The following is a 27,000-nucleotide window of genomic DNA, read 5'->3' as shown; positions in this document are numbered from 1 at the left end:
GCCTCTCTCCCAGGAGACCCCAGGGCCCACTGGTCTGTGAGATCAGAAGCTCTTTGGCCCACTCATAATGAATGGCTGGTCTGCAAGCAGGACCCAAGACTGTCTTCTGGGCTTTCCCACACACCAAGTCCTCTAGTTCACAGAAAGCGGTGGCACCAGGCCTCAGAGGGCATCTCCCCAAAGCACCACAGACTGGAAATACATTACCTTTATTTCAGAAGATTACATGGGATTAGTAGAGTTTTGATCTTCCAAAAACAGTGCTGGTTCTTGCCACTGCCCCAAGTCTGTAAGGCAGACCGGCGTGAGTCTGCTCAGCCTGCATGTTAATTTAAGAACAAGGAAGCCTTTTGAAAACAGACACGACAGGAGAGAGCTAAAGCACTGCCACACACCCGTGCACATTTAGCAGGGGCTGTTCAGCTCCTGGTTGCTAAGCATTAGAAGAAGCAGGAATGTTTAGCTCTATTAGGCATCTCTGAGCAGTTCTGGCTTGCTGTAGGGGGAAGTAAATCTTTCTACTAAAAAGACTTAGGAAACTCTGGTGCACTGTTGGTGGGAATGTAAATTAGTGGTGAGTTAGTCAGCTTTTCATGGCTGTGATCAAAACACCTGACATAAACAACTTAAAAGAGGAAAAGTTTATTTTGGCTCAGGGATTCAGAGGTTCAGTCCAGGGTTGGCTGGCTCCATTGCTTCAGACCTGAGGCAAAGCAGAGCATTATGGCAGAAGGGTGTGGCGGAGCAGAGTTGCTTATCTCATGGCAGCCAGGAGGCAGAGAAAGAACGAGAAAGGAAGGGTCCAGGGACAAGATACGGTCCCCAATGGCACACCCCTAAAACCTGCCTCCTCCAACCAGGCCCCACCTGCCTATGGTTTCCATCACCTCCCAAGATCACTCAGATTATTAATTCATCAAATGGATCAATGCACTGATGAGGCTGAAGCCTCATGATCCAGTCATTGCCTAAAAGTCCCACCGCTGAACACGGCTGCATTGGGAACATGCATTCAGCACATGAGCCTGTGGGGAACATGCACGGTTCAGATCCAAACCAAAACAGTGGTCACGTAAAATGGTACTGCTGCTATGGAAAATTGTGTGGCAATTCCTCAAAAAGTCAAAAATAGCATTGCCATATGATCCTGCAATCCCATTTCTGGGTATATACCCAAGGAAATTGAAAGCAGGGTCTTGAAAAGATGCGTGTGCACTGTATTTGAAATGTCATTGACAACGGCCAAGGGGTGCAAGCAGCTTAAGTGTACCTTGAGAGCGAATGTGGCGCAGACCTGGATGGAGTGCTCTCCAGCTTTAAGGAGTAACACTCTGACACAGGCTACCACAGGGGTGAGACTTAAGGACACCGCGAAGCAAAAATCAGTCTCCAAGATGGCAGATCCTGCGTGATTTCACTTATATGAGGTACCTAGAGCCATCATTGGGACAGCAAGTAGGAGGAAGTCTCCTGGAGCAGGGAAGAGGAGAGAAGGAGGATTTTTATTTAATAAGCATAGAGTTTCGTTTTGCAAAATGAAAGCAATTGCAGAACAATGGGAATGTACTTTTCACTACTAAACAGTACCCTTAAAAATGGTTAAGATGTGAAACTTTGTTACATGTGTTTGACCACAACACATGCAGACTCACAAATGTATAGATCTCCTCACTTAAATAGTTCAGAATGGGTATTCCAAAATAGGAAACTCCTAGGCAATTCTAAAATCCTGCAGAGCAGTTGCGCTTCCGTAAACCATGTGTCCTTACCAGGAGTGAACCAAATCTCCACAGAAGATAGAGGAGGTTCTAAGGAGCTGGTCTAGACCGAGCCAAGGCTGGGTATATCCAGCTTACTCTTAGAGAGACGTTTCTTCCTAACCGCATCTGTGAGACTACATGGGGCTCTTCCAAGAGTACCTGCTGAAAGCCTGCTGTGAGCAGGGCTCAGTTCTCTTATGGCTCTCAGGACCCAGCAGTGACTACAGGAAAGGCTCAGCCTTGTGAGCGACACTGGGCTGTGCACCGGAGGGAGGTGGATCCGCAACCCCGTAGAAACACCACAGGATGGGAGGTGCATGTGGTGGAGGGCAGGAAGGCTATGCTGACAGGTGCCACAGGCTGAGGGCAGTTGAGGGCCAACCTGTGGGGGTCAGGGGTGGCAAGGAGACCCGGGACCAAGCATAGGGGGAGCAGGGCCAGGTGGTCGGAGATGAGATCGGGAGGTCTGGAGTTTTTATTCTCTGTGCATCTGCCGAAGAGACGTCTTCTGGCTTGCCTTGCGAAAGGATCCTTCTAGTGTGGCCTTGGAAACAGAGACAGGATGCAAGGAGTGGAGGCAGAGAGGCTGGTTAGGGGACTTGGAATGCTCCGGGGCAGAGCTGGTGGGAGCCTGTGCTCAGGAACACCAGGGTAGTGGGCCAGGGCGACCCTTCGTCCTGGGCATCTGCAGGGAAAACATCACTCTTTCCTGGGATGAGGAAAGCTGGGCAGGAGCAGGCTGTGCCGAGCAGGGGTTGCAGTGGGAAGCAGGAGTCCAGTTGTGGACGGTTAAGTTTACAGCGTGTCCACAAATAGCGGGTGGCTTTGTGAGCCTGTCTGAGCACTCGAAGCACGGGCACTGGAAACACTCTGCCCTCTGACTGCAAAGCTGCAGGGACGCGGTGAAAATCCCCCACCGACTCTGCCCCAGCCTGTGGGGACGGGGCAGCAGAACCTGGGGGCTGGTCACAGACCTGCCATGCAACCGCTCCAGGGCCATCACAGGGGCCAAGGGAGGGCTGGGCAGCCTGGCCGGCTCCGGGGCGAATGGCTGAGGTGAGGGCCTGGCTCCCCTGGGAGCAGGGCTGTGACAGGCCAGCTCTGCCTCCTCCTGCTCTCCTGCACTTGGCTGCTCTCTCCTGCTCCAGCCCTCTGTGTCCAGGCTGTGGTCCATAGACTCCTCCCAGCAGGCTGGCCAGGGTCCACCCCATGGCTGAAGGCCCTCCCTGCCCCTGCTCCTTCCCCTTCCCAAGGAGCTGGGGCAGCCTCCCTGGTCACACTTCCAGGCAACAGCCAACAGCCCGCGACCGCACGCTCACTCTAGTTTAACTCAAACCTTTCAAGTTATGTGTTCCATCACGTCTTTATCTAATCCTAGGAGAAATCGCTCTTCCTCCTGTGAGACAGTCCTTTATGTCCTCAAAGCCCCCACTTACACGCCACGAACCCTCCCAGGTCCTAAGGGAGCAGCCCCTGCTCAGATTCCATGGGACACTGGAGCGGAATGACGTGTCCACCACCAACACGAGGGCAGGTGTCTTCTGGGTGGTGAAGAGGCCAAGTGTCCGTGAACGAGGACCGAAGTGCAGGGGCGCCTGGCCTGCGGCCTGGGACTCGAATTTCCTGCTGAGTCTGACTGAGCCTCGCGTGTGGGGGCGGGGCCCGTGCGCACATTTATCTTTCTCGAGCAGCCCCTGGAGGCTCCTTGGGGAGTGTCAACAGGGGAAAAGGCTAAGGCAGAGACCGTCCCTGGTCTCACTGCTGCACGCAGATGGCTGTCTGGATGGCCCTGCTGCCGCTAATGAAACCATAGCTGGGGTTCCGCTAAAGACATTTAATACAGGATTGCTTGGAGAAGCCACTTTCTGCGGAGATTTGTTTAAACCAAAGCACTTGGCTTTGTTACCATTGCTGTGAAATTTTCACCTCCAGCAGCCTTAGCGCGAATGACCTATTTTGAACGTGACAGCCGATTACACTTCAGCGGCGTGAATAATTTATTAGGTGCGAGAGCGCTGCGGATGCACTGATATCACAGCAGCCTCGCTAGCCTGGCTAATTATGGAGGATGACAGGGCTCGGTCCTGTTGTCACAGCTCCTATCCGAAGCTGCCAGGGATGTGGAGTGTGTGAGCGCAGAGCGGGGCAGAGGGGAAAGGCCACCGGCGTCTGGCTCCAGCTCCCACCAAGAAGGCTCTGTGAGCCCAGCAAGCTGTGGGCCAGAGTCAGCCTCACTGTCACCTTTGCAAGGGACGCTCTGCAGGGCCTGGGCTGGATCCAGGATCCAGATTCTGCATAAAATGCATGCCAGCTGCAACAGGGACTTGGGACGAAGAGGCCTTAGACACCAGAGCCACCTGGGATGTCTAATGGGCCCCAAGTCGCCAAGAGACCACTGGATTTGGGCCCAGGGCAGGGAGAGGCTGCTGAGAGAAGAATCTGCGCACAGCCAGGAGGACCCCATTCTCCACTTCCGGTGGCCCCGGCTGCCCTGCTGCCTGCAGCTCTCGGCAGCTTTCTCAGCTTGCTTCCCTGGTAGCAGCAGCTCCTTTAACCCCCAGGGACCTCCGTTCCAGATGTAAGTCACACTCTAAAACCATGTGCCGCAGATGGAGAAGGTTAACCAGCAGTGACAGTTCTAAGAAACAGAGCTGCTGGGGCTGCAATTCCTCCTGAAGCCACCCCCTGAAGCCACCTCCTGAAGCCACCTCCTGAAGCCACTCCCTGAAGCCACCCCCTGAAGCCACCCCCTGAAGCCACCTCCTGAAGCCACCTCCTGAAGCCACTCCCTGAAGCCACCCCCTGAAGCCACCCCCTGAAGCCACCCCCCAAAGCCATCCCCTGAAGCCACCCCCTGAAGCCACCCCCTGAAGCCACCTCCTGAAGTCATCTCCTCGGCTTATGAATGGGGACGGAACTGGAGGGAGAAGAATTAAAGAGGATCGTGTAGAACAACGTTCTGACCTACAATGGAAGGAGGAATGAATGTCAAATCATAGGAGCTTCCTGAATAAGAATTTTTTTAATATAAATGAGTGGATAAAAGCAGATTTTAAAAATGATCATTCTTCGTGATTTTTAAGCAGCACATGCCTTTCATCTGCTCTTGGATGAGCCCTCCTGGGAGAAGGCCAATCCCGGGATGGTTCCAGCCCTGGCCTCTCAGAGCCCCGTCCTGGAAGGCAGTGAGGAGCCCGGGCGGCTGGTTGTTCTCACCCCCTCACATCAGCCGCAGAGTTGGCAGGGAACAGGGCATCTGGGCCCTTTAGGCTGACCACCTGGCTGGCGACCACACCCAATCTTGCATCCCGTGTGCATGTGTGTGACGCCGCCCACGGGTCTCCACCCACCCACGGGTCTCCACCCACCCACTGGCGTCTACCCACCCATGGGGTCCACCCACCCACGGGTCTCCACCACCCACTGGCGTCTACCACGGGTCTTCACCACTTGCCAGGCCCCAGCCCAGCTCTTCACTTTCTGGGCCTCAGCTTCAAACCTTCTTCTGGGAGCCCCTTCCGGCTGACTCCAGTGCCCCACCTCCCTTGCCCTGGGGTCCATCCTGGGCCACTGTGTGCTGTGCCCCCCAGGATGGCGTGTTTGCAGTGGTGGTGGGTGAGCAGTGTCTCATGGTCCTCTGGCTTCTCTTGAGGGACTTTCTCACACCCAGCCTGGGAGTGCTGGTGACAGGATCCTGGGAGTCCAGGGAGGAGGCCAGGAGCCAGGAGCAACCGCACAGGAGTGGACTGGACAGACTCAAAATTTTTTCAGTGATCTCTAGGTAATTTTTAATAAGTATGAATCAGGGCATTACTGAGACACCGATGGCTCCCTCAACTTAGAATGAGTCTAGGATGTTTTGCTTATAAAGAGAAGAGTGACAAAGGGGAGGGGCGGGCGCAGGACATGACTGGCCCAGCCCCACATGGCAGAACCACTGCTGGCCCAAAGGACCAGAGAGGAAAAAGCTGCCAGGAGAGAGAGCCGTGCAGAGGGGCTGCCAGAGGGGAGCAGTCAACCTCGGTGAAGGACACAGCCCCAGGTGACCCCACAGGGAGGAGCCAGTGGCAAGCTCCTGCCTCCTGTTTGGGCTCCATTGGCCAGACCTAGTGGACACCTCAGGGCAAGGCAGCCACTGGTCCCTGGGGGGCTCAGGCAGAGAGCGGAGGAGAAGGCTGGAGAACAGGAGGCAGCAGGAGACCCTGCAAGCCAGGGGCTGCCTCCATCCCAGCCAGGACACAAAACAGTCCCTGTGGGGAACCTGAGTGTCCCTCACTTTACTATTTCCCCTGTTGACGAGAGACAAGGCAGGGGATGTTGCATAGTGAAAGTTAATGTCGAACCTTCAGGAGCCTGCACGCCAAGAACCTGGCATCCTGCGTGAATGAAAACGCTGAGTTTCCAGCCGTTTCTGCTTCACTGTGAGCTGCTTTATGCTCGGGTGACTATCTTACTAATACTTAATAATAAGCATTATTTGATCAATAATACGTCTTGGTTAAATGTAAGCTATTTACTTTCAGCTTTGGGCATTCATAATGATAAAGATTTGCAAATTAACATTTTGCCTAAAGTTTTGTCAATCTATATCTCTGGTCCTTAAAATGCGGTCTGAGGACCCCTGAGGTTTCCAAGACCCTTTCTGGAGTTCCCAACCTTCTCAATATTTTTTAGACTAAAATGGTCTTGGAACAAAAAAGTTTGAAAATGACTGCTGTAGATTATGTTATTGTATGAACAGGTGTTGAGACTGACCAAAAAATTGGAACAACTGGTCTAGTTATGTTATTTCAGAAAATGACCTCTGTCCGTAACGTCATAATAATGTATGAAATATGGAATTCAAGTCTCTGGAGAGGAGGCTGCACTGCATTTAGGGCACATTTAATTTCCCATCAGCTTTGAACATTCTGCTTACTTCTGTCCACGCAGCCTGCCAGGCACTTGGAGTGAAGCGGGAAGTGGGGTGCAGGTAGGGTTTGGGATGGGGTGACCCGCCTGAGCACACCGCCTGACGTCAGCGCCCTGAGTCATGCATTCCTAGGACACATTAACATGCCATGGCGGTAAGCAAGCTTCTGCTGTGCAGCAGATGTGGAAGGTGATGGAGAGGAAGCAGCCCGAGGGGTCTCCGCCCCAGGACCTGGCCATGGGCACAGATAGGGGCAGGACCAGGAGTCTCGCTCTCGGCTGAGCAAGGCATAGCTGTTGCCCCCCCCCCCCCCCCCCGGTGGAAACACGCCACCGTGGGTGCAGCTTGGATGCTAATAAATGCAGGCTTGTTGCACCATTTTTCCAGGACAGAGGGTGACAGCCAGCAGCAGGGGCAGCGTGTGTTCATTCCTCATCTAGTGGTGTTCACTGGACCTTCTGTGCTCGTTCACGTATTTCTCACCCTCCATGTGACACAGAGCTCAGCCCTGTGTGGAGGAGTCTGTGACCTTGTGAGGAGAACGCCAAGTCTCCACAGAGGGCAAGTGTGTGCTTAGGGCTGTGTTCTGGAGACAGAGGACTCACAGGGCGACGGATGTCATGTCACCCGGGAGGGAGTGCGTGGACCGTGCTTTCCAGGCCAGGCAGGATCTTTAGAGACAAACCTGAGAGGTAGGAGAAAAAGTGATTGGAGAAGACTCAGCAGAGAATTCCAAGAAGTAAGAATGACTTGAGCCAAAAGAAGGAAGCAGGAAATGTCAGCTGTTGGAGCAACAGGCAGCTCGGTGATCAGGTTGTCCAGACCTTACTGTGGCAGGTGAGGACACAGAGGTCCTCAAACGCTGAGAGTTGCCGAGTTCTCCATTGGAAACACTAAAATAGAACTGAAGGATCTCAGCCCAGTGTCCAGGCCTCTTCCCGGGGCCGTCCCCTGCGTGTGTGGTTGGCAGAAGAGTGGCACACAGCCGGAAGGACTTCCGGAAGCTCAGTGCAGCACCGATGGGGCTGGATGCCTCTCGGGGCTTTCTGTAGACCACTGCTTCCCAAGTCCACTGAGAGGACTCTGAGAACCTCCTGTGCTTGATAAAACGACGAGAAGTGACCTGAAAATCTAGACTTTTTCCCAGAATGATGCTTGTGTACTTCATAAATTATTAAACTGAAGACAGAGAGAGGAAGAAAGACTGGTCAGAACAACGAATGAAGAAATCAACAGATGGGGTCAAGGTGGAGGGCAACAAGTTATAGCATGAGAGAGGAGATCAAGAGTCGTAGAACTGGCGGCAGTCCAAGCTGGATCTGGGCCCTGCACTTGGGTGGCCACCCTCTACGGAAAGCTCATTCTGGTAGAGGAGGGACTGCAGATCTGGGGCATTGGATCTGCTGTCCGTGTAGGTATGGAGCATCACAATTAGGAAGACCGTAGGGGCAGGTGGACCTGGTCACCTCTCTTTCCAGGGCGAGTCAATGAGGCCAAGAACCCACCAGCAGGGCAGGCACGAGGACTGTTTAGGAATGTAAGTGGAGAGTGTGGACAGTGCCAACACCTCTCCGAGGCCTTCTGATGAAGCGACAACTCCACTTCCCAGCAGTGTGGTCCTTGGGCAGGCGAGAGCTCTGTACTCATCGGAGATTCTCAGCCAGGAGAGCAAAGTGGCCGCGTCTTGGGGGCTTTCCTGCTGTCTCCTGTGATCACTGATGGCAGGAAGAACATCTAGGCTGGCCTGGCCATGTCCACCCTCCAAACACTGGTTCATGAGGGCCCGTGAGGGGAGGACAGCATAGCATCAGTTATGGAAAGAGACCCTTTCTGGTGCTGCCCAAGTTCAAACACCGTCCTGTGATGCCAAAAATAACTGTGGTTCCCATGGCACCGTGTCACTTCCTCTTCCATAACACACCTCACTTATTTATAACCACCTCCAGCACCAGGCTCACAGGCAGGTGGTGAGGCTGCTGGGCTTCCCTCTGCACCCGAGCTGCCTTCAGCTACTTGTTGAAATAATATCTATCGTTTATACTTAGGAGAGTTTCCGATTAAGACTAATAGACAGAGGGGAGTCGGGCATGGTGGCGCTCACCTGGAAACCCCAGGGACTTGGGAAGCTGAGGTAGGAGGATCGAAAGTTGGAGACCAGTTTGAGATTCTGCCTCAAAATAAAAAAAAAAAAAAAGAAGAAGAAGAAAAGTGTCACTGGGGTTGTAGTTTACAGGTAGAGCACCCGGGTTCAATCCCCAGTGCCCCCCACACCATTGCTATGTGAGGGCGAACCCCTACTTGTGCCAAGTTGCTTCTGGTTTGGAAGGAACTGGTTCTTCCTGTTCATATGAAAGAGCAGTGTGAGAGACTCATCTTGGGCAGGGGTCGGGATGTTCGATAATATCACCATCCCTGATGCCCGGCAGGCTTTGGGCTTTACTGCTCTGGATTGTGCCACAAGGGCTCCACCGTGGTCTCCGAGGGCTCTGCCCAGTCAAGCTTTTGGAATACAAGAATCCTGCTGGGGGAACACTAGGAATCCAGAAGGTAGGAAACAGAGAGGGTGGGGACAAGAAGAAACGGACCAGTAAGGATTGTGCCGCAGTCCCTTGCTCACACACTTGTGGGGGCTGCAGAGTCCCCAGGACAGATCCCACAGCGATCCAGTGAGGGAAACAGCGCACTCTGTCCTGCTCCAGCCGTTGGTCGCCTGTGGTGCTCCTTCCTGAGGGAGCCAGCTCCCGGAGGGCACGACTCCCGAGGAACCTCCTGGTCCTGCCCAGAGCGGCAGTTCAGCCCAGGAGGCCGAGTGGGGCCCCAGGAAAAGCAGAGACTGCAGCAGGGGCAATGCTCAGCCCCAGAGGGGAAGTTGGGAGTGCGTTGTGGTGGAAGACTCTAAGTAAAAACAGCTCTGAACTTGGATTCACACCTGACCTTGAATTACAGCTTCGCTTTTGTGATTGTGAGCAGGTTATTGCCCAGCTTCTCAGAGCATCAGTGTCGGCTACCTTTCCAACCAGGCAGCAGTGGAAAAAGAAGGCTGGCCGGGGGGTCCTGGCAGGAGGGCCCCCACACCTCCGTCGGCCTCCCGCCCCTTCCTCCCCACACAAGCTGCCTGAGGAAGGCAGTGAGGGGAAGTGGGCCTCCCTCCAGGGTGGGCACCAGGCTGCTCCCTGCCAGGTGTCCTGGGGAGCCGTGAGCAGAAGCTCTCCTGCGTGGAGGTCTGCATGGTGTCCTCAGGCTGTGCCCCATGAAGGCAGAAGGAAAGGAAAGGACGCGCTGGTGGCCGCTGGTGGCTTTAGCTCGGGAGGAGAGAGGCACAACTGAGGGTGGAAGTCTGGAGAGGACAGCTCTTCAGGGACTTGCAAGCAGAGGGATGCAGTCCGGGATTTCTTCTGCAGCCTGACGGGGGAACCAGCAGGAGAGGGACCACAGTCCAGTTCATATTTTTAAAGGTCACTCTTCCTGCAGGGTAGGCAGGTATCTATTGCTGCGTAACAAATTGCCACACATTTAACCATTTAAAAGAGCACACGTTTATTATCCCACAGTTTCTGTGGGTTGGGAACACAGGCATGGCTTAACCGTGACTTCTGAAGGACGGGAGACATGATGGTAGAGTCACCACATGCTGTGTTCTGCAGGTGCCCAAACTTGGGTTTTTTTCATGTGCATCTAAAGTTAATTAAACCATGTCATCTTGGACAAGTCTCTTGAACCTTGGTTTCCCCATCTATAAAATGGGGATAATAATTTCTACTGCAGGATTGTAGTCAGAAGTCAATGGCACAGTGCTATAAAGTATCTGTTTTGCAGCCCGAGGATAGAATAAGGTGGTCAATACTCTGTAGTATTCAGTTCAAGTGGATTGAGTCAAGTCAACCGAGCTCACTGGAGACTTGAATATTGCATGTTGGCCAGAATCCTAATGTTGCACACACATGAAGAGCCCCTGGCCAGACAGACTCCTGTTTATTCACATGCTCAATAGGGTTTCTCCTCTGGGGAAAGACATACACGGGAAGATTAAACGCTGTCAACCCAGTGAGGTGGGTCACTGGGAAAAGCAGCTGTAAGGAAGGTCTGGACTGTTCACCCGCTGTGGTCTAAGGCACAGGTGTGATGACCAGAGCTGGCTTGTGGGTGTTGGTTGCAGGTCTCAGGTAGACCCTACAGCTCCTGGGCCCTGAGGGGCTCTTGGGCTGAGGCTGGTGTGATGATTAGGCTGTGGTTTGGCTGCTTCCTTCCAGGCCTGAGGTGGGGTCCTTCAGAACTGAGAGGGACTTGACAGTTCTCCTAGGAACAGCTGCCAAGCTCACTGACTCTTCCGAATGCCCTGGTAAAGTGCCTGCACCCCAGGAGCGGGAGGGGTGGGCGCATTTTGTGGGTACCGCTCTACTTAATATGTTCTAAATGAACAATTTACTCAACAGGGTGTTTTACAGACGAGGAAACCGGGGCCTGGCAGGGATTGCCTACGGAAGGAGTGGGCAGAGTGCAGACTTTGTCTCTGAGACCTGCTTATGAACTGTTTTTGTCGAGCAGACCCAGACTTTCCTAAAGGAAATCTTTACTTATCATTCACATCCACCAAAACAAAATTTAAAAATTAATTTTCACCCCATCATGATGAGGCGGCTGTCCACACACGCCGCGGTGCAGCCCCGTGGGCCACCCGGCTTCTCGGAGGGCTTCCCAGAGCAACCCTGCCCAGCCGCCGCCCTCGGGCCCGCCGCTCCCGAGCGGCCTCCGCTAGGTCCGGTCGCCGCCGGCCTGGCTTCCCTCCCGCCCTCCGTGCGCTCCGTGCCCCGGGCCGCTCCAGCCCCAGCGCGGTTCCAAGGATCGCTCCAAAGCCGCGGCACCAGCGGGCGCAAGGAGCCGGGAGCTGCCCAAGGCACCGGTCGGGCGGCGGCCAGGCAGCTGTCCCCCGCGCGTCGCCGCCCCGCTCCAGTGACGCCGCGGCCCCGCCCGCGCCCCGCCCCGCGCTCCGCCCGCCGCGCCCCCGCTCCGCCCCGCAACTTGGCCCGGGGCAGCGACGCCGGGACAGCAGCGCGGGGACACGGCTGTCACCGCGGCCCTTCCCTTTCACCCGCGCGAGCCGCTCGGGCTGCGGGCAGAGCCCGCGAGCAGGCAGCCCGGCATCGTGTGGGCGCCGAGGTGACGCGCCGGGGGCCGAGCTCCCGTCATGACCAGGAGCGTTCGTCCTTAGGTAGGCGCACCGCTTCGTTTGTTCTCTTGCTTCCGATTTGGAGGGAGGGCGTCCTCGACTTGGTGAGCGTGGAGTGAGCGTGGCAGCTGTGCGGACCCGGCGTCCCGGGCTTCGGCCACCCTGGCGGGTCGGGCATCTGATGCCCTCCGCGGAGAGAAGGGAAGTTGCTGAGCGAGAGGGGCGCACGCACTCTGCAGGCAGAACCGGAGGATGCCCTGGGGAGAGGAGGCGCGGCCGAGAAGGTCAGAGAGCCCGCGGCGGTGCCCGGGCAGAAGCGTTTCTGGGGCCCGGAAACGCACGACTGCAGGATCGCGGCCGGAGGTGGGGAGGGGTGCTTGAGCGCTGGCGGACGGGGGCGGCGCGGCCCCGGCTGCCCAACGACTTCTGGCAGAATCCAGCTAAGGGGAGGATCGCCGGCCAGGGGCGTCACTTGCCCCCGGGCTGACCAGTTGAGCTTGGTTGTGAATCAGCCCCCTCCTCACCGCGTCTGAATTCCACATGGGCCTTGGGGTGGGGTGGGGGGGGGGCGATGAGAACTGGGAAGAGGGACAAGAGAGGGGAAGCGAGTCGCCTTGATGTGGACCTGCGTCTGGGAGGATGGGGACGTGGGATGCTCCTGAGGACAGGAGCCACCGGCAGGTGTCTTGGCAGGAGGGGGCCCAGAAGGAGGCGTCTGCCACAGTGTTGCCCAAGACTGTCACCTCCTGACTCCTCCTGCAGGGTAGTGACCATCAGGTAGAGAACCTTCAATTGAGAAGGGAGTGGGTGCTGTTTGAAATTCAGTCAGCTGAAGCCATGAAGGTGTTAGGGTGGCAGAAGGGCTGCAAAGTGACAGCTCAGGAGCAAGACAGCAAGTGGGAAGCCGAGAGAAGCAGACTGGCCCTGTGCAGCGGGGTGATGCAGAGTACCTGGCAGCTGAGGTGCCTGTGTGTGGTGTGAGTGACAGAAGAGAGAGCATGAGCTTCCGGTCTGGGGAAATGTGTTGGGCTAGTCCTCCCTCCCCCCCCCCCCACCCCACCCAGTCTGCCTGTGCCCCTGCTCTTGGCTGCAGGTCTAGGATTGTGACTGCTCATTGCCCCCATTCCCACAGACACTGCATGCCCCCCTTGAGGGGGCTGTGCATCACCTGTGAGCAGCTGTTCATCCCATAATCACCTGACACAGTCGTTTCTTCCTTTTGGTTTCATCTCAGGTTTGTGTGGTCTGAGGACAACCCCCATCCCCGATATTCCTACTGGTTTACTTCTCTTCCGCTTGCTCTTCCAGGGTCTGTCCACACACGTCTTCTAGGTCCGCCACACTGCGTTTTACCTGCTGTCACAGCAGGAATGTCAACCATGGACTCCCCAGAACCAGAAACAGCACAGCTAGTCTCTAGTGGTCAGTCAGGAAGTAGCCAGTAGCTGCCCTCACCTAGTAGGGATGAACTGCAGGGACACATCTACCTGGGGTGACAGTTACTAGAGGAAAGGCCTCCTCCTCTGTGCCCCTCTAGCCAGCCCTGGGGGTCAGCCTCCTGTGCTCAGCTGCCCTTCAGTGGAGGTCCTTCCAAATGGTGGCCTTTCCCCTGGAAGACAATGCATTTGTCCAAAAATGTGATGCTTCCAAAACCCTAACTGAAGGATCTGTTAATAAAAGCATCCTGCATATGTGGTTTTTCCAAAAGACTCCCAATTGGTGTTGTTTCCCTCTTCCCCTGAAATGCTAATGTGCGATTTTGCTTTGAATATTTTATCCTCAGTATGAATATAAAGATATACAAAGCTAGAGAAGAAAACTGAAAGTGCCCACCAGGGACTTGCATGGAATTCTGATTACCCAAACACAGACTCCAGAAATGGCTCCCTTTCTTTGTTATTGACAGTGTTATTTCCAGCAGAGAAGGGCCCTGTCCCATCTCAAGGGTGGCCCAAAGACGTCCAGGAGACCAGGGAGGAAATGCTTATGTCTACAGATTTTGGTAGCTAAACTTGCATGCAAAGTCCCTGCTTGGGTATCAGAATCCACACAGTGGGGCCCTGCTGATGGCAGCGAGGTGTCCCGCACTAAACCTGAGGTCATTGCAATGGAAACATTGTTACCATAATAAAATCCCACAGTGCAGCTGAGATACCAGCCACATGCCCTTTGGAAATGTAACCAAGCCATTTCTGTTACAAGTTGGGTGAATTCAGGGATTATTAGTTCACCCCTCTGTCAAGGGACCAAAACGCAGCAGAGACAGCTGTGGACGGTGGTTCCGCAGTAAATGGTCTGATCATTCAGACAATAGGCTCTTGGGTCTAAATGGGTGTTTTACTTTATAAGTCGCTGCATTCAATGTGTTGGGGAAAAAAAAATTAAAGCTGTCTTGTTTTAATTCTGAAAAGAAGTTAGAAGTCTAACACCAGCTTCTCGCTTTCTTGGGAGGAAGCGGTGGTGGAAGCGAAAGCCCTTTTATGTACACAATGGTGCTCCTGGGGCCATGGCAGATCTGACTTTCCAGTGGGGCTTCCTGTGCCCTGTGGCCGAGAGCGGCTCCTGCTTGTGAAGCTCGGTTACCAGGGTTGCTTGTCTGCCAGGCAGAGGTCCAGGAGCTGGGGAGAGAGACGGCTTGTGTTCGTGGCCATTCAAGCAGAAAAGAATACCAGCCACATCAGACAATGGAGGGGCGCACGGCAGGGCGGGGCGGGGGATGGCCCTCCGCAGCCCTTCATTGGTTCCCAAAGGACAACCTAGGTGTGGAACGGTATCGCAAAGCAGTTGCCATGCAAACACCCCGCTGGCGACTAGCAGATCTGTCTGGAAAAGCAAGAGATGATGAGTATTTCCACCCACCCCCACCGGCAGCACTTGCTTTGGCCCCCTTTCTACTTTCGGATCCTATTCTGGCGGGTGGTTTCTTGAAGCGACATATTCCTCACTCAAGCACAAGGGTGCCTTCGTGTGGGTTCAATGGAAGAGAGTCCCTCCTGCCTCGCGACCTACTGCAAACGTGTGGCTCTCCTCCCGCCTCTGCCCTTCCTCTCTGGTTCAGGGTCCAGGCCTCGGTTTTGGTTTGGTTTAGTCACAGTACACTCATCCTACTTGGCTGGAAGTGTTCCCTGTGAGTAACAGATGTTCTTCCGAGTGTGGCAGGCTACCTAGAAAAGATCATCTTACACGTGGCTCTGTGCTGGACCGCCCTCCCCAAAGGAAATCCAGAGCACCCTCGAGAAAAGAAGCTGCTTTGGTTTATTTTATTGTGAGACCGAGGAGCACTGTGGGGGAGATGAATGCTTTCACACCTTCATTACACTAATGAAACAGGAAATTAGAATATTTTCAACAGTGAAAGCAAATAAGGTGCAATATGTCTGTGTTGTTTCCCATAAGATAAAAATGAAGTCCCCGCCGGACCAGGGAGGGAGGCGTCTTAAACAAAGGGAGCGTTATTCACATTGTTTAGCATTCGAAAAACAATGAACCAATTAACAATCATTTTAAATCCTTAGGTGCATTTGAGTCTAAGCCTACAGTGTTATGTAATTTAAGCGAATATCACTCTTTTTTATTTTCAGTTTAAGCGTGTGTGCACTATTTTGGGATCTGGTCAAAGTTAGATTCTCATCCAATATAAATGAGTAAGATATTGAAGATACCTTCAGAGAGTACAGTCTGACAGGGAAAAAGAAGGAACCAATGTAGGACGGTATGCTATGGGTGACCACACGCCTGGTTTGCCCCAGGTATGCTTTTTGTCACTATAACAAAATACCTGACACAAGATATTTATGAAATAAAGATAGGTTTATTTAGCTCACTGTTTTGGAGGCAGAACGTCTCAATGGCATTTTGCAGGCTTGGTGAGGGCCACCTCTTGACTCCATCACCTCATGACAGACAGCAAATAGTTGGAACTCTAGCGGGAGCTAGGAGGGATTACCTCTTGGACCAGGAACAGGGAGAGACAGGGGGTCCTACAGTCCCCTTGGAGAGCATGCCCTCAATTGACCAAGGACCTCTTGACCCACCTCCCAAAGTTTCCACTACCTCCCAATAGTGCCACCCTGGAGACTACACTAGCCTATAATCACCAGGGACTCTTGCGCCACCCCAAACCCAACATGCACCTGTGTGGCAGGCAGCGTGATTATTAATACCACTTCCTCCACTCAGAAGTGTCTGGGTTTAGATAATAAGTCACATGAGGCTCTAGAAAAAGCAGCTGAGGAAGGTCAGAGGAAGCAGGGGGCTGTGGCTGGACAGGGATGGTTTCTCTAGTGTGCCTGTGACTTCGCAGATGGATGGAAGGGAAGGGGGCCTGCGCAGACAGAGGCCCAGCACCGTGAGTTCCGCTCTGCTCGTCTCCTCCTGAGGCCTCGGTGATGGCAGGCTGCCCACCAGGAGCAGACAGCAAACATTGGTCAGAGAGAGATTCCAGGTGGGAAAGGTCAGGACAGCGAGGAGCCCGGCCAGCAAGGAAGGCCAGGGGAAGGATGGTGAGCCAGACTGCTGGGAACGTGGCAGTGGCGGCAGAACCAGGGCCACACCAAAAACCGCCTCATGGCGAGAAGCACGTCCTCCAGTCCCTCCTGGATCTGTCCCTTACCTTTGGAGTTGAATGCCGCTGGCCCTCACCGCCAGTCCCAGACGTGGGCTCTTCCTTCCCAAGGGACTGAAGAAATCACGCCTCCATTCTCCTGGGGCTCGTCTCCTTCCGTCCTTGTCTTCCGGGACTCTTGGAAGGGAGTGAGGGCAGGCGGGAGAAGGGAACCCTAGAAACTCAGAAGAAGAGCAGATAGACCATGGAGCACCACCCTATTCCTGCCTCAGAGGAGGGATGACTCAGAATGACAGTGCCAGGGGCGAGGGCCATCTCGGGAGGCCAGTTCCAGCGTGGCATTTCATTTCCTTGACTTTTGCTACATGTGAAGTTCGGGGATGACTTGACCTTGGCCTTCATTGTGACCATCTACCTTCCAGTCAATATGTCCCCACATCGAGGTATCCCGATGAGGCCAAGGTTAGAGGTTGATGGATCCTGCATGAAGACTCCAGACCACGGCCAGCTGGCAACCCTTGAGTGGGAGACCACACCGTGCTGCTGGTTGGAAAGGCCGGTGGCAGCGTCTGCTTTGAGGAGACCCTGTCCTCCCAGGTTACCGTCTGACTCAGTGTTGTCTGGGCGCTGCTTCATCTTCAGAGTAGACTTTTCAATGCAGGGTCCACTCAGCAGAGCAGATAGAAATGGAAATGGCTTCAGAATTGTGGGGTCAGGAAGCCTAGGAAACATGGTACATTGAAGGCCCTAGGCTGGCTTTTGGAAGACCAGTGTGGAACGGGGTGCCACCGGGCCCACTGCCCCATCTAGAGTCCAGAAGCTGCCTGGTGGTTTGAGAACTCCTGGCTCCAGAATGAGCTCCCGCCACCCTGGTCAGGGAACAGCCTGCCCAGAGCCACCACAGCAAAAGACAGGTGTTCTGTGCAGGAGGCTGGAGATGGTGACGTTGGAGGAAGCAGAGGGGCAGCAGAATCATGCTCCAGGACATCCGCGTCCTAATCCCTGGACCGCGAGCTCGCCACCCGGTGTGATCATGTGATCGGAGGGGCTCTGCAGGTGGGGCTCAGCGCAGGGCTTGAGGGCGTCCTGGATCCACCTGGGCCTGGCCGAGTCCGCCACTCCCCACAGGCAGAAAAGCCATGTGACTAAGGAAGAGGGGTCAGGGAGGGCCAGGGCTGTGGCTTAGGAGGTGGAGGAAGGGGCCACAGGGGAAGGAATGCAGGAGGCCCCCAGGACCCCAAAAGATGAGGAGGAGGATTTTCTTGAGGAGTCTCCAGAAGGAAGTGCGTCTGTGCCGCCGCAGGGGTCAGGGAAACTCGTTTCGGCCTCTCTCCTCCAGAGCCGTGCGTGTGTCTTGTTTTAAGCCACATTTGTGGGCATTTGCTGCAGCTGCCTTGGAAAAGGAATCTGCACATCCTCCCTCTCATGCCCACCTCATCTTGTGCAGGTGCCTCGACAGGGCCCCGCTTCACCTGCGAAATCCTAGCTGCCGGCGGTACTGGGAAGCAGGGCTTCTGGCTAGGGTCAGAATGACACCGAGTGCCCTCAAGTACACCCCATACAGCTGCCGCGGAAAGACGAGGAGCCGGGGGCCCAGGAGGATGTGCCCGGCTCTCTTAGCTACCCTTCTCTGAGGGTGGTGGCGTGTGGCAGAGCAGAGGCGGGTGCCTGAGATGTTGAGGAAGTTCAGCAGGAGCTGTTTAGACATTGAGGCCTTGGAGTTGTAGGGAGGAAGGGGCCTCAGGGTGGCTGGGGCTTAAAACAGGTTTGGAGCCCCTGTCTGGGGCTTAAGGTGAGATTATAAACAAATGTCAGTATCAGGAAGACACACTTTCCACAGCTCGATCCTTAACCACGGCCCTCCATAGAGCAGACTGGATGCTTCAGAGATGACCTCAGCCATCTTTCCTACCTACCAACAGGACCCTCCAACGAGATCACCCTCCTGCTCCTCCCATGAAGAGCTGGGGGTCTATGTCCCATCCCTTCGGAATAGGGACATTCTTGATGGACAGAGTGTGGAGCGAGGGTAGATGACAGCAGACAGCCCCCTTCTACTGTTGTGGGAGCAGCAACTCTTGAAGCTAGGAGCTGCTTTGCCGCGTTAGTTCTGACTCTTCCGAGACCACCACGCTGTGAGCCCAAGCTAGCCAGCCACAGAGAGACCCGAGGGAAGAGAGAGGAGGTGGCTGCTCAGCAACCAGCCCTGCTCCTCCATGTCTGGCTACTGATGGAAGACCTGAGCCAGAACTGTCCCAGAGCTCTCCAGTTCCCAACCCACTGTCCTGACCTCGAGCCACTGAGGTCAGGAGTTTGAGAGAGATTTGTCTCCCAGAAATAAATAACGAGGTGGGTCCATACAGTCAGCTGTGAAAGAGATTGAGACCACAGCCTCATATCCTCCCTGTCAAAGTTCTCACTGTGAGGCAAGTAACACGGCAGTAGTCACTGGTAGATTAACCAATCTACAACCCACCTCCTCCTCTGGTTGCGTGTTGACCTAAGGAGCACATTCTTAATTTTATATCAGAAGCAAACATGTTTGGCTGGTGTGTTGGGGAGGATTCAGGAAAGTGGAGCTGATAGCATTGAGGAGGAATTTCAAAGGGGCTGATCCAGCATTTGAGTTGGCAGGAGTCCAAACAACTTCTTTGAAAAGCAGAGCGGTCGCTAGCGCAGGTGCTGCACACCTCTACTTCGGGGATTGTCCTCACATCAGGGCCCCCTGAGGAGATGGAGAGAGAGGGAAGTGTAGCTGGACTGACCGCTGTGCCTGCACCCGACCCAGGGCACAGAGGCGAGGCGCGCCCACGCCCGCAGCCACCCACCGCTTCCTTCTCTACCTCTTCTGCCTGCACCTGCCACCTGCCTGGTGGCCTAGCATCTGCTGTTCCTCAGCTTGGGTCCGAGGTCTGCTTGAGAGTAGTGCATAATCCTACTTGGGTCCAAGTGACAGGACCTCACTTTGGGTGGGCTCTCGGAGAGTGCAACGGCCCTTTTCTCCCTTGTCCCATTTGAACCAGAGACGGCCCTGTGATGACCTCGGTGTTCCTACCTCACAATCAGGCGACACAGTGGAGAGTCACCTGGTCCTCCCGGGATCAGGCACGGCGGCGGGGGCCCCGGGCGTCTGGCTCCCCCAGGGTCTCCCCACCCCAAGTTCACGCTGGAGAGGGCAGGGCACTCTGTTCTGCCTGCCGCTTCCTCTAACCACTAAAATGTGGCCACTTTGAAGCCAGAGTTGACAGGGGGCCTGAAATGTGGCTGCTTGCTCTTATTATCTAATGCCCTCCGTGGACACTTGGTTTTACAGATGGAAACCTGCCCCTGGTGACATAAGAAAGGTCAAGAAGTGCTCCCTTTTCAGGCTCCCATGACATTCCAAAAAAAAAGTTTGCCCTTTGAATCTTGTCACAATGATCTTTGGCCTAAAATAGGACAGAAACGACACGTGGTGTTTCTTTTGCAAGGGTCATTTTCTTTTTTAAGATCTTCAGTGTGTGTTTCTTCACATTAAGATATTTTCCAGATGTAATTTCTAGACTTTTTGGCTCTCTGTTGCAAAATGGCTCTTTCCCCACTGATGGAAGAAAATAGCCAAAGCAACAGGAGGCAAGGGCTGACATGGACTCGGGTGCTTGCGTAAACGTGGGTATGGTTATCAAGGTTATCAAGGTGCTGCGGAAAAGACACGTGGGGGGCACGCAATGTCTCCTTTAGGGGACCAGCCTCACTCTGCAGTTCAGCTGGGGAAAGAGGAGCCTGGCCAACTGCTGCCCACAGGAGTCCACAGGTGGGGAAATGGCTTTCCCTGTCACCTCCCTTTGGGTACATCCTGGGTCCTGAATGCAGGCAAGTAGAGACTCGGCCTTCCTGGACACCAAGGGAGACCGAAGCCACTGCCATCTTTAAAGATAAATGCAGATTCTGAACTGCAGACACAGTCTCGCATTGCATGTGGACCCAGAGCCTCTTCTGTGGTGAACCTAAAGGAAGCTGCATAGTCATACTAATAAGAACCAGCATTCAACAGAACGTCCTGCATGCCAGGCTCCTGTGACGACCCGTGAGTCCTCCCAACAGCACACTGTAACTACCTCCATGAGCTCACTTTATAGATGAGCGTGCGCAGGCCTCGCTGAAGTCTTAGGACGCAGGGCTGAGGTTCAGCCCTAGGCTGTGTGGCATCAGAGTCCTGGCTGTCCACATGCAGGGTTCCAAGAGCAGCAACTGCTGGCCAGGAGCAGGTCTCGTGAGCTGCACCCTCCCGCCAACCTCGCAGCAGGTGGCTGCCAGCTCTAGTGGCTCAGCAACTCACCTGGCAGTCCGTCCACTCAGGCTGAGATTATCAATGGATATCCAGGCCATAATGAGACTCTTCCGGACCCTCATTGTCCATGAGAGGCTTTCCCACATCATCCAGGCGACAGATTCATTATTCCAGCCAAGTAAGCGTCCACCGTGTCCACAGAGGTGCCCGTTGTCAGGAAATGAAACGTCCCTTTCCTCTGAGCGAGAAACATGTCTGATAAATGATGTGTGTCACAGGCAAGCCCGGCCTCTCTCGGAGGCTCAGAGGTCCACCAGCCCCACGGAGGGGAGGGGAATACAGAAGACACAAGCCTGGGAACTTTTGTCCTGTGAGGACAGGGGTTGTCTGGCCCCTGCCCAGATGTGAAGTATCCCTAGATCTGTTCAAATGTTAATTAACAAATGTAGGAAAACAAGCTCATTGTGCATTCGTGCAGCTTTGATGCGGGCACAGGAGAACTACGCAGGCTAATCACCTGAAGCTGAAGAAAAACGACCGGTGTCAGGCGTGATTAGCACACGCGCGTTTTACCCTCTGTCTCCATCAGCAGAGACTTGGAGTGGCAACCAGTCTGCGGGACGGGCGGGCGCTGTCGCCCTGCTTACAAAGCACAAGTATCATTCTCTTTGATTTGCATCACAATCAGTGTTCTCAGATGCGCCCAGACTAGATTTGAATAAAATTTCCAGAAGGACAGCTGAGGCTCACTGACTTAACTCTTATTCGATCCTTTCCAGAAATCCCCACATTTCACCTCCGCACAAGAGAAGGTATCTTCAAGGTCCTGTTAGCCCTTAGGTATGATTTCCTGTAGGAGGATAACTCACTGGGAGTGGTGACTGCTGTCTTTATCAAGATTCACAGTGGGGAGATGTCACCGTGAAGGTCACATTTCCAGCTCCCGTGTTGTCCCTGAACCCCTGTGGTGCAGTGGCTTCCAAAAACTGAAGCCAACAACAGCAGTAGATGGACATGGATGGAGAGTTTCTCATGACTCTTGTCAGTGACAGATGGCTGCAAAAGCCTCCTTGAACTCACACATGGTGGCTGAGAGAAGACAGAGAGTCCTTTACAGTTTACCTAAAAAACTGTACTCCCTGGTGTTGAAGCGAGGCTGGGCCAATAACCGCCTACAGGAAAGAGAAAATCGGTGTCCAGTCGAGCAGCTGGAGAAAGTAAATACACTAACTGCAAAGAACTAGTGTACTTGCTCTGACTGAGCAATTGGTTTTGCTTTGAGCTTCCTAGTAGCCAGGCAAAAAGGGGAACATAGGAAGTTATCAGTTAAGCAATCAGAAAGATGGACATTCAAAATGCAGCCATTTCTCAGGCAGCAAATCTCCCCTGAAATGTATGAAACGTTCTCTGAAGGGACACACCCCCTGAGGTCCCATGCAGCTGGTTGACCAAGGCATTGCAGGGAGTTCCAAGGCAAGACTGCACTGCTGACCTGACTGCTCTTCTCTCCTGTCCATCAACCTCCTCCAAAGACCTAAAAGTGGCTACAAAAGACAGGGAAGCAAAAGAAAAGGAAACATCTCTATGAATCCCTCAGTTGCCCTTTTTGGGAAAAAGTGATTCGACTGAATCTAAGCCAGAATTACGTGCCATAACCAGATTTTGTCTTGAGCGAATGTCAGCAGGGGGAGTGAGGATCCCCAGGCCCACACCCACCCACGGGGAGCCCAGTGCGGACAGTGGGGTCACGACTCCTTAACAGCCTCATTGTGGTGCCAGAATTTACCACTTGGAGCCTCAGGTTCCGCTAAGACCACGTTGAGTGTCCAGCACAACGACGTGGTGCTTTCACTGCTCGGGAAAGGCCGTGTCTTCTCAGCCTGGACTCTGGTGATGGTGACGATGCTAACGTGGACCTGGGTGTGACTGCGTGCCACTGGGTGCCCTTTACAGAAGGATGCCTTCGGTCCTTGGAAATCAGGACGCGAGTGTTATGAGATCTCTGTCCTGTGGACGTGCGGTGCTCACGAGCTGCCTCTCGATGCAGGACGTCCGTGTGCGGGGACTTCACCTTCTGCAGGCTGCTACTTTCTTACTTCCACCTCTCTGTAGCCCTGATGGAACACACTGGATGTGATCTCCCTGAGGTTCTCTGTCTCCTAACTGAGCTGTGATGGTGTGGAATTGCCTCTTCCTTGGGAGGAAGGTACTGGATATGTGAGCCAGATGCTAACACAAATGCTCTGACTTAAACAGTTCGCCTTGACTCTGGAAGTGCCAACAGAAGATGGCTGGGACCTCTGATTCTTGTCCTTTCCTGCTGGGAATATTAATTGTGTCACACAGTGGAGTCTGGAATTCTACTCTGCAGCGCAGGGGTGCAATGACTGGCTGGGCGGGCCACCTGTCCATCTGCAGTCCCTTCTCTCTTCACCCTGAATACCCCAGTCTGAACAGTTGGAGGGCATCTGCTCCCGGGGCTGGAACACCCGCACTGCTGATTCAGAAACAATAGGCACACCCTGCCGAAGGGTGTATTTTTGGTGCAGAGAAAAATCCCATCCCTCCTAGGAATCACAATACATTCTTCTGTGAATGCATGTCATTCTGAAAGACACCGCCTAGTTCACAGCCTGAGTTCTCCTCATCCATCTCATCACCTCAACACCCACAGTCAATGTTCTTTGCTTTCAAATCCAAAGTCTTGCCACGAAGTTCGAGAAACACGCAGTGTGAATGGCATCCTTCAAAAAAGAAAAGGCTCAGAGCAGCTGAGTGTCTGGAGGGGATCCGCTTGACAGCCGGCAGATCACACCAGGGAAAACCGGCTCTTGGAATACCCAGGAAGCCTGCCGTTTTGTGAACTGGAAGAACCAACTACTTGTTCTTCCTCTGCAGACAACAGAAGCCTCACTGGCGTTTCTGAACCAACTTTCAGGAGCGCTGAGAAAGCACAAAGCTTATGAAGGAGGGCCCGGAAGTCACTGAGCTGGTGGAGTCAGCCTCCTCTGAATCCCTGTCCTCTGGGGATGCGCAGCAGTTTCCATCTAGACCTTCTTAAACTGGCCCCGATGCTGTGTCCTCCTCTCTGCCACAAGAAGATAAGGAGTGTACCCACTGTGCACGGCTCCCTGTATCATGAACTGACCTGACCTTCACGGCAACCTGAGTCTGGTCCTCTTATCACCCACCTCACAGATGACAGGGAGGTCTGGGGAGGTTGCGTAGCTGCAGCGCAGACCACACAATGGGAGCGGAGCCACGTTCCAGGAACCCAGCAGCCTGGACTCTGGCATCAGCGCCTGGGGTGGCAGGCACTCACTCTGTCAGGCAGCACCGGGAAGCAAGGACAGGTGACCACAGGTCCAGTCCTCACACATGGCTCCTTAAATCTTCACAACCGTGGGGAAGTTCCTTTAAATCTTATCGTTTTCAGAGCCATTCCTTTGTTCCAAGAGAAACGGTTTTAGCCTTCTTTTCGGGTAAAGACTTGCAAAGCTTTTTTCAGATATCTTTTGTAGTCAAGCAACTAAAACACGTTGATGACTCTGGTCTTTTTACATATCATGTGAAAGGGAGGCAGATGTGGCAGTGGAGACTGAGTACTGTGTACATGCACAAAAATGAACCTGAGAAAGTTGAACAAAACGTCCCCAGGCCCAGGTCCCTCTCCAGATCAGCTAAGCAAGCATCTCTGGGCACGAGGCTCAGACAACTTTTCTGAAAAGCTCCCCAGGTAATTTTAACATGCAGCTGGGTTTGAGGACCCTCCCCCATTAGACAGTATGTCTCATTAGGGTTCTTGACAGGTTCATCCAGGGGCAGATGCTGGGCCTGGGACACAGTTGAATATTTATTTCAGCATAGCAGATGTATTCAAATTAACCCAATAACCCAGTTCCTATTGGTGGACATGACTTTGTGGATTTGACCACAGGAGAATGAGGTGCAGGACATTGCTCTCCGAGCAGCAAAGACGGCCCACTTGTAACTGCCGAAGGCTGTTGTTATAATTACACTGTGCTGTCAACACTTCCCTGGCACCTCGGAGGGTAAGGGGTAACGGCTTGGGCAGCTAGCTGACCTCAGAACTGGTGAGTGCTGGGTGAACACGGGCTGGCATGTTGGTGGGCCTCCGGGCATCCTGGATACCAAAGACCCTCCAGTTCGGCTGGATGGAGAACCTCACCAAGACTGGCAGCTCTGCCTTCTCAGCTAAAGGGCAGTGGAGGTGAAGAGCAACGGCCACAGCTGGCAGGAGGAGAGCCTGTTTCGGGTTCAGTGCTGCCAACAGGCCAGTGTCCTTAGCTGTAAGGCAGGATAGCGATAACTCACCCCCAGTGCACAGGGCCACTGTCAAAGCATTTGAAAAAGTGCCATCTGCAAGCTGCCTGCCTGGTTCTTGGGAGTCACCTCTGGCAGAGGCATTTGAGTCCCCTAACTGGGTGGCCACCAAAAGACGAGCCGTTCTTTCTGGGGTTTTGCTCTCTAGTGAGGTACCTGCTCCTAACATTCCCTGGTGCCAGATTCTCGGTGAACTCCTTGTGGTGGAAGGTTGCTCTCCGTCGGCCTGAGCACCGACTTCCCTACGCAGAGACTCCTGCCTCGTTCCGTTTTCCCAGGGCTCCTGAGGCGTGGCCCAGCAGGCGTGGCCCAGCACTCGCAATGTGTTCAGTGTGCCTCCGTTTCTTCAGGCCGGGTCAGCCTGAGGCCTCCAAGTCCCCAAGTCCCAGGACACTCCCACGAGCTTCTGCCCCAGGACTCAGGCAAAACCAGAGGCTTCCTCCCAGCACAGCTCCCTCCTCGGCAGTCTGTCCAGGTCCAGGGGAGCTGGTCCCCCCTCAGGAATCCGTGTCTACACAGATTCCGGCCTGGGCAGAGCGGGAAATGAGGTGGACCTGGATCTCATTACAGCCAGTTAACATGACCACCAGTGTGGCTTCTTGTCTCCTTTGAAGTTGGACAAGGTAGTCCCAGCCAGCTCAAAGGCCAGACCAATTCTGCTTCTCTTTGGAGAGAACACTGACTGGCCTCCCTCTTGCCAACTCTGAGGAGGACGGGGCTCTGTGTGGACTGTCTGCACCCTCCTCCCATCCTGTGCTTGCTGTGTCCCCATGAGGACAAAGACTAAGGCCATCCCTGGGACTGCATCGGCCTGCTGTTCACTGCGTGACCACCCTGATTCCCAGGGCGCTGGGGATTGCCTGTGTGCCTGCGCGCTTGCCAGTCGACACCCACACACTAGCACGACATTCAAACACGCACCAAGGAGAGTGGACAGGACACAGGTCCTGAGGAGTCACCGTCCAGCACAACACTTGTCAAGAGTTCCCTGACGTGCTTGTCTCTCCCTTGGTTATTGTGGCTACGGAACATACTAACGCCAACCCGAGCTCACGTTACCTCCCTGCCGCTCTCTTCAGTACTGGGCTCAGAAGCACAGACATTTTCTTGCATGACCCAAAGGCCGTGTCATGCCTACCCCAATGAGTAAGGCTTCCTGGCCATCTTCTAATATCTAATCCATATCAAAATCCCCAGAGACTCAAAAGTGACTTTGCAGTTGGTCTGTCACCATCATGGTCAAAACAGGGTTCCCACGCTGCCTCTGGCCGGCTGTCTGTCCCTCCTACACCCTCCTTCCTGGGGGTGCAGCAGTTGGTGGACCAGGAGTCCCAGCCCTGCTCCGTTTCTCCCAGGTTCTCTAGGAACTCAGCATCTCTCCCTCTGCTCTTTAGAGCTTCACTCAAGAAAGCGAGTGAAAACCAGTGAACCAGAGGCTGGGGAATGAAAGGGAAGGGCGGAAAGAAGGTCGGGCATTGAGGAGTGAGGTGCAACCCCAGAAAATCAGAAGGGGTCCTTCCAACAGTTCTGGTGTGGTCTGGAGGATGGAGTGGTCTGTGAGGCCACAGGGAAGGGTGGAGGAGCGGACAGTGATCGCAGCCCGGGGCAGCAGTGCAGTCCAGGAGTGCGGGAGTCCCACAGGCGTCCTGGGGAAAGTCCTCCAATTCCTCAATTTCCTGCTCAATAGAAATGGATGTGTCTCCCATCCAGACAGATTGGCTAAGGACAGTGGGCAGGCAGAGGGTTGTGGATGTGGGAGAAGCAGATGAGCACAAGCCCGAAAGAGTTGGGTGTGATCAGAGGAGCCATGTGGGCACTTTGTGGGGACAGTGCCACCCACCTTGGCCTGGGAATACAGCACTAGGCTTTCCACATGTGTACAAATAAGTCTTTAATGTATTCCTTTGTCTTTGGTGCTGGAGTCTGCCGTGCCTCGGTGAATGCAGAGTTTGGTGCATAAACACTCGCTGTCTTACACTGCAC

The 27,000-nt window shown here is 54.1% G+C and overlaps 1 protein-coding gene and 1 long non-coding RNA gene across 7 annotated transcripts in view; one reads left to right on the top strand and one right to left on the bottom strand.

Moving 5' to 3' along the window:
- RIPOR2 (RHO family interacting cell polarization regulator 2) overlaps positions 1 to 27,000 on the top strand; it is a 103,912-nt gene that overhangs the window by 13,361 nt on the left and 63,551 nt on the right. The window contains exon 1 of one of the 6 annotated variants that reach the window (XM_079147557.1): positions 11,695 to 11,881. The exons of 4 other annotated variants lie outside the window; for them this stretch is intronic. Coding sequence is in view for 1 of the 2 variants with exons in the window: in XM_079147555.1 (XP_079003681.1) it covers positions 12,021 to 12,123 (103 nt within the window). In the remaining variant the exon portion in view is untranslated. Of the gene's footprint in view, positions 1 to 11,694; positions 11,882 to 11,908; positions 12,124 to 27,000 lie in introns of those variants that run through there. One more of the 6 variants, XM_079147555.1, reaches the window with a different exon arrangement.
- Positions 6,628 to 9,812, bottom strand: LOC306666407. The gene is made up of 2 exons (XR_013765302.1): positions 9,781 to 9,812; positions 6,628 to 9,747 (listed from the first exon to the last, which is right to left on the bottom strand). It is a non-coding gene; the product is annotated as an uncharacterized lncRNA (long non-coding RNA).

The sequence above is a fragment of the Sciurus vulgaris genome, assembly GCF_902686455.1.
Source record: "Sciurus vulgaris genome assembly, chromosome: 7".
NCBI classification, from domain to species: domain Eukaryota; kingdom Metazoa; phylum Chordata; class Mammalia; order Rodentia; family Sciuridae; genus Sciurus; species Sciurus vulgaris.
Note: the sequence above shows the minus strand (reverse complement) of the source record. Positions and strands in the feature narration are given on the sequence as shown.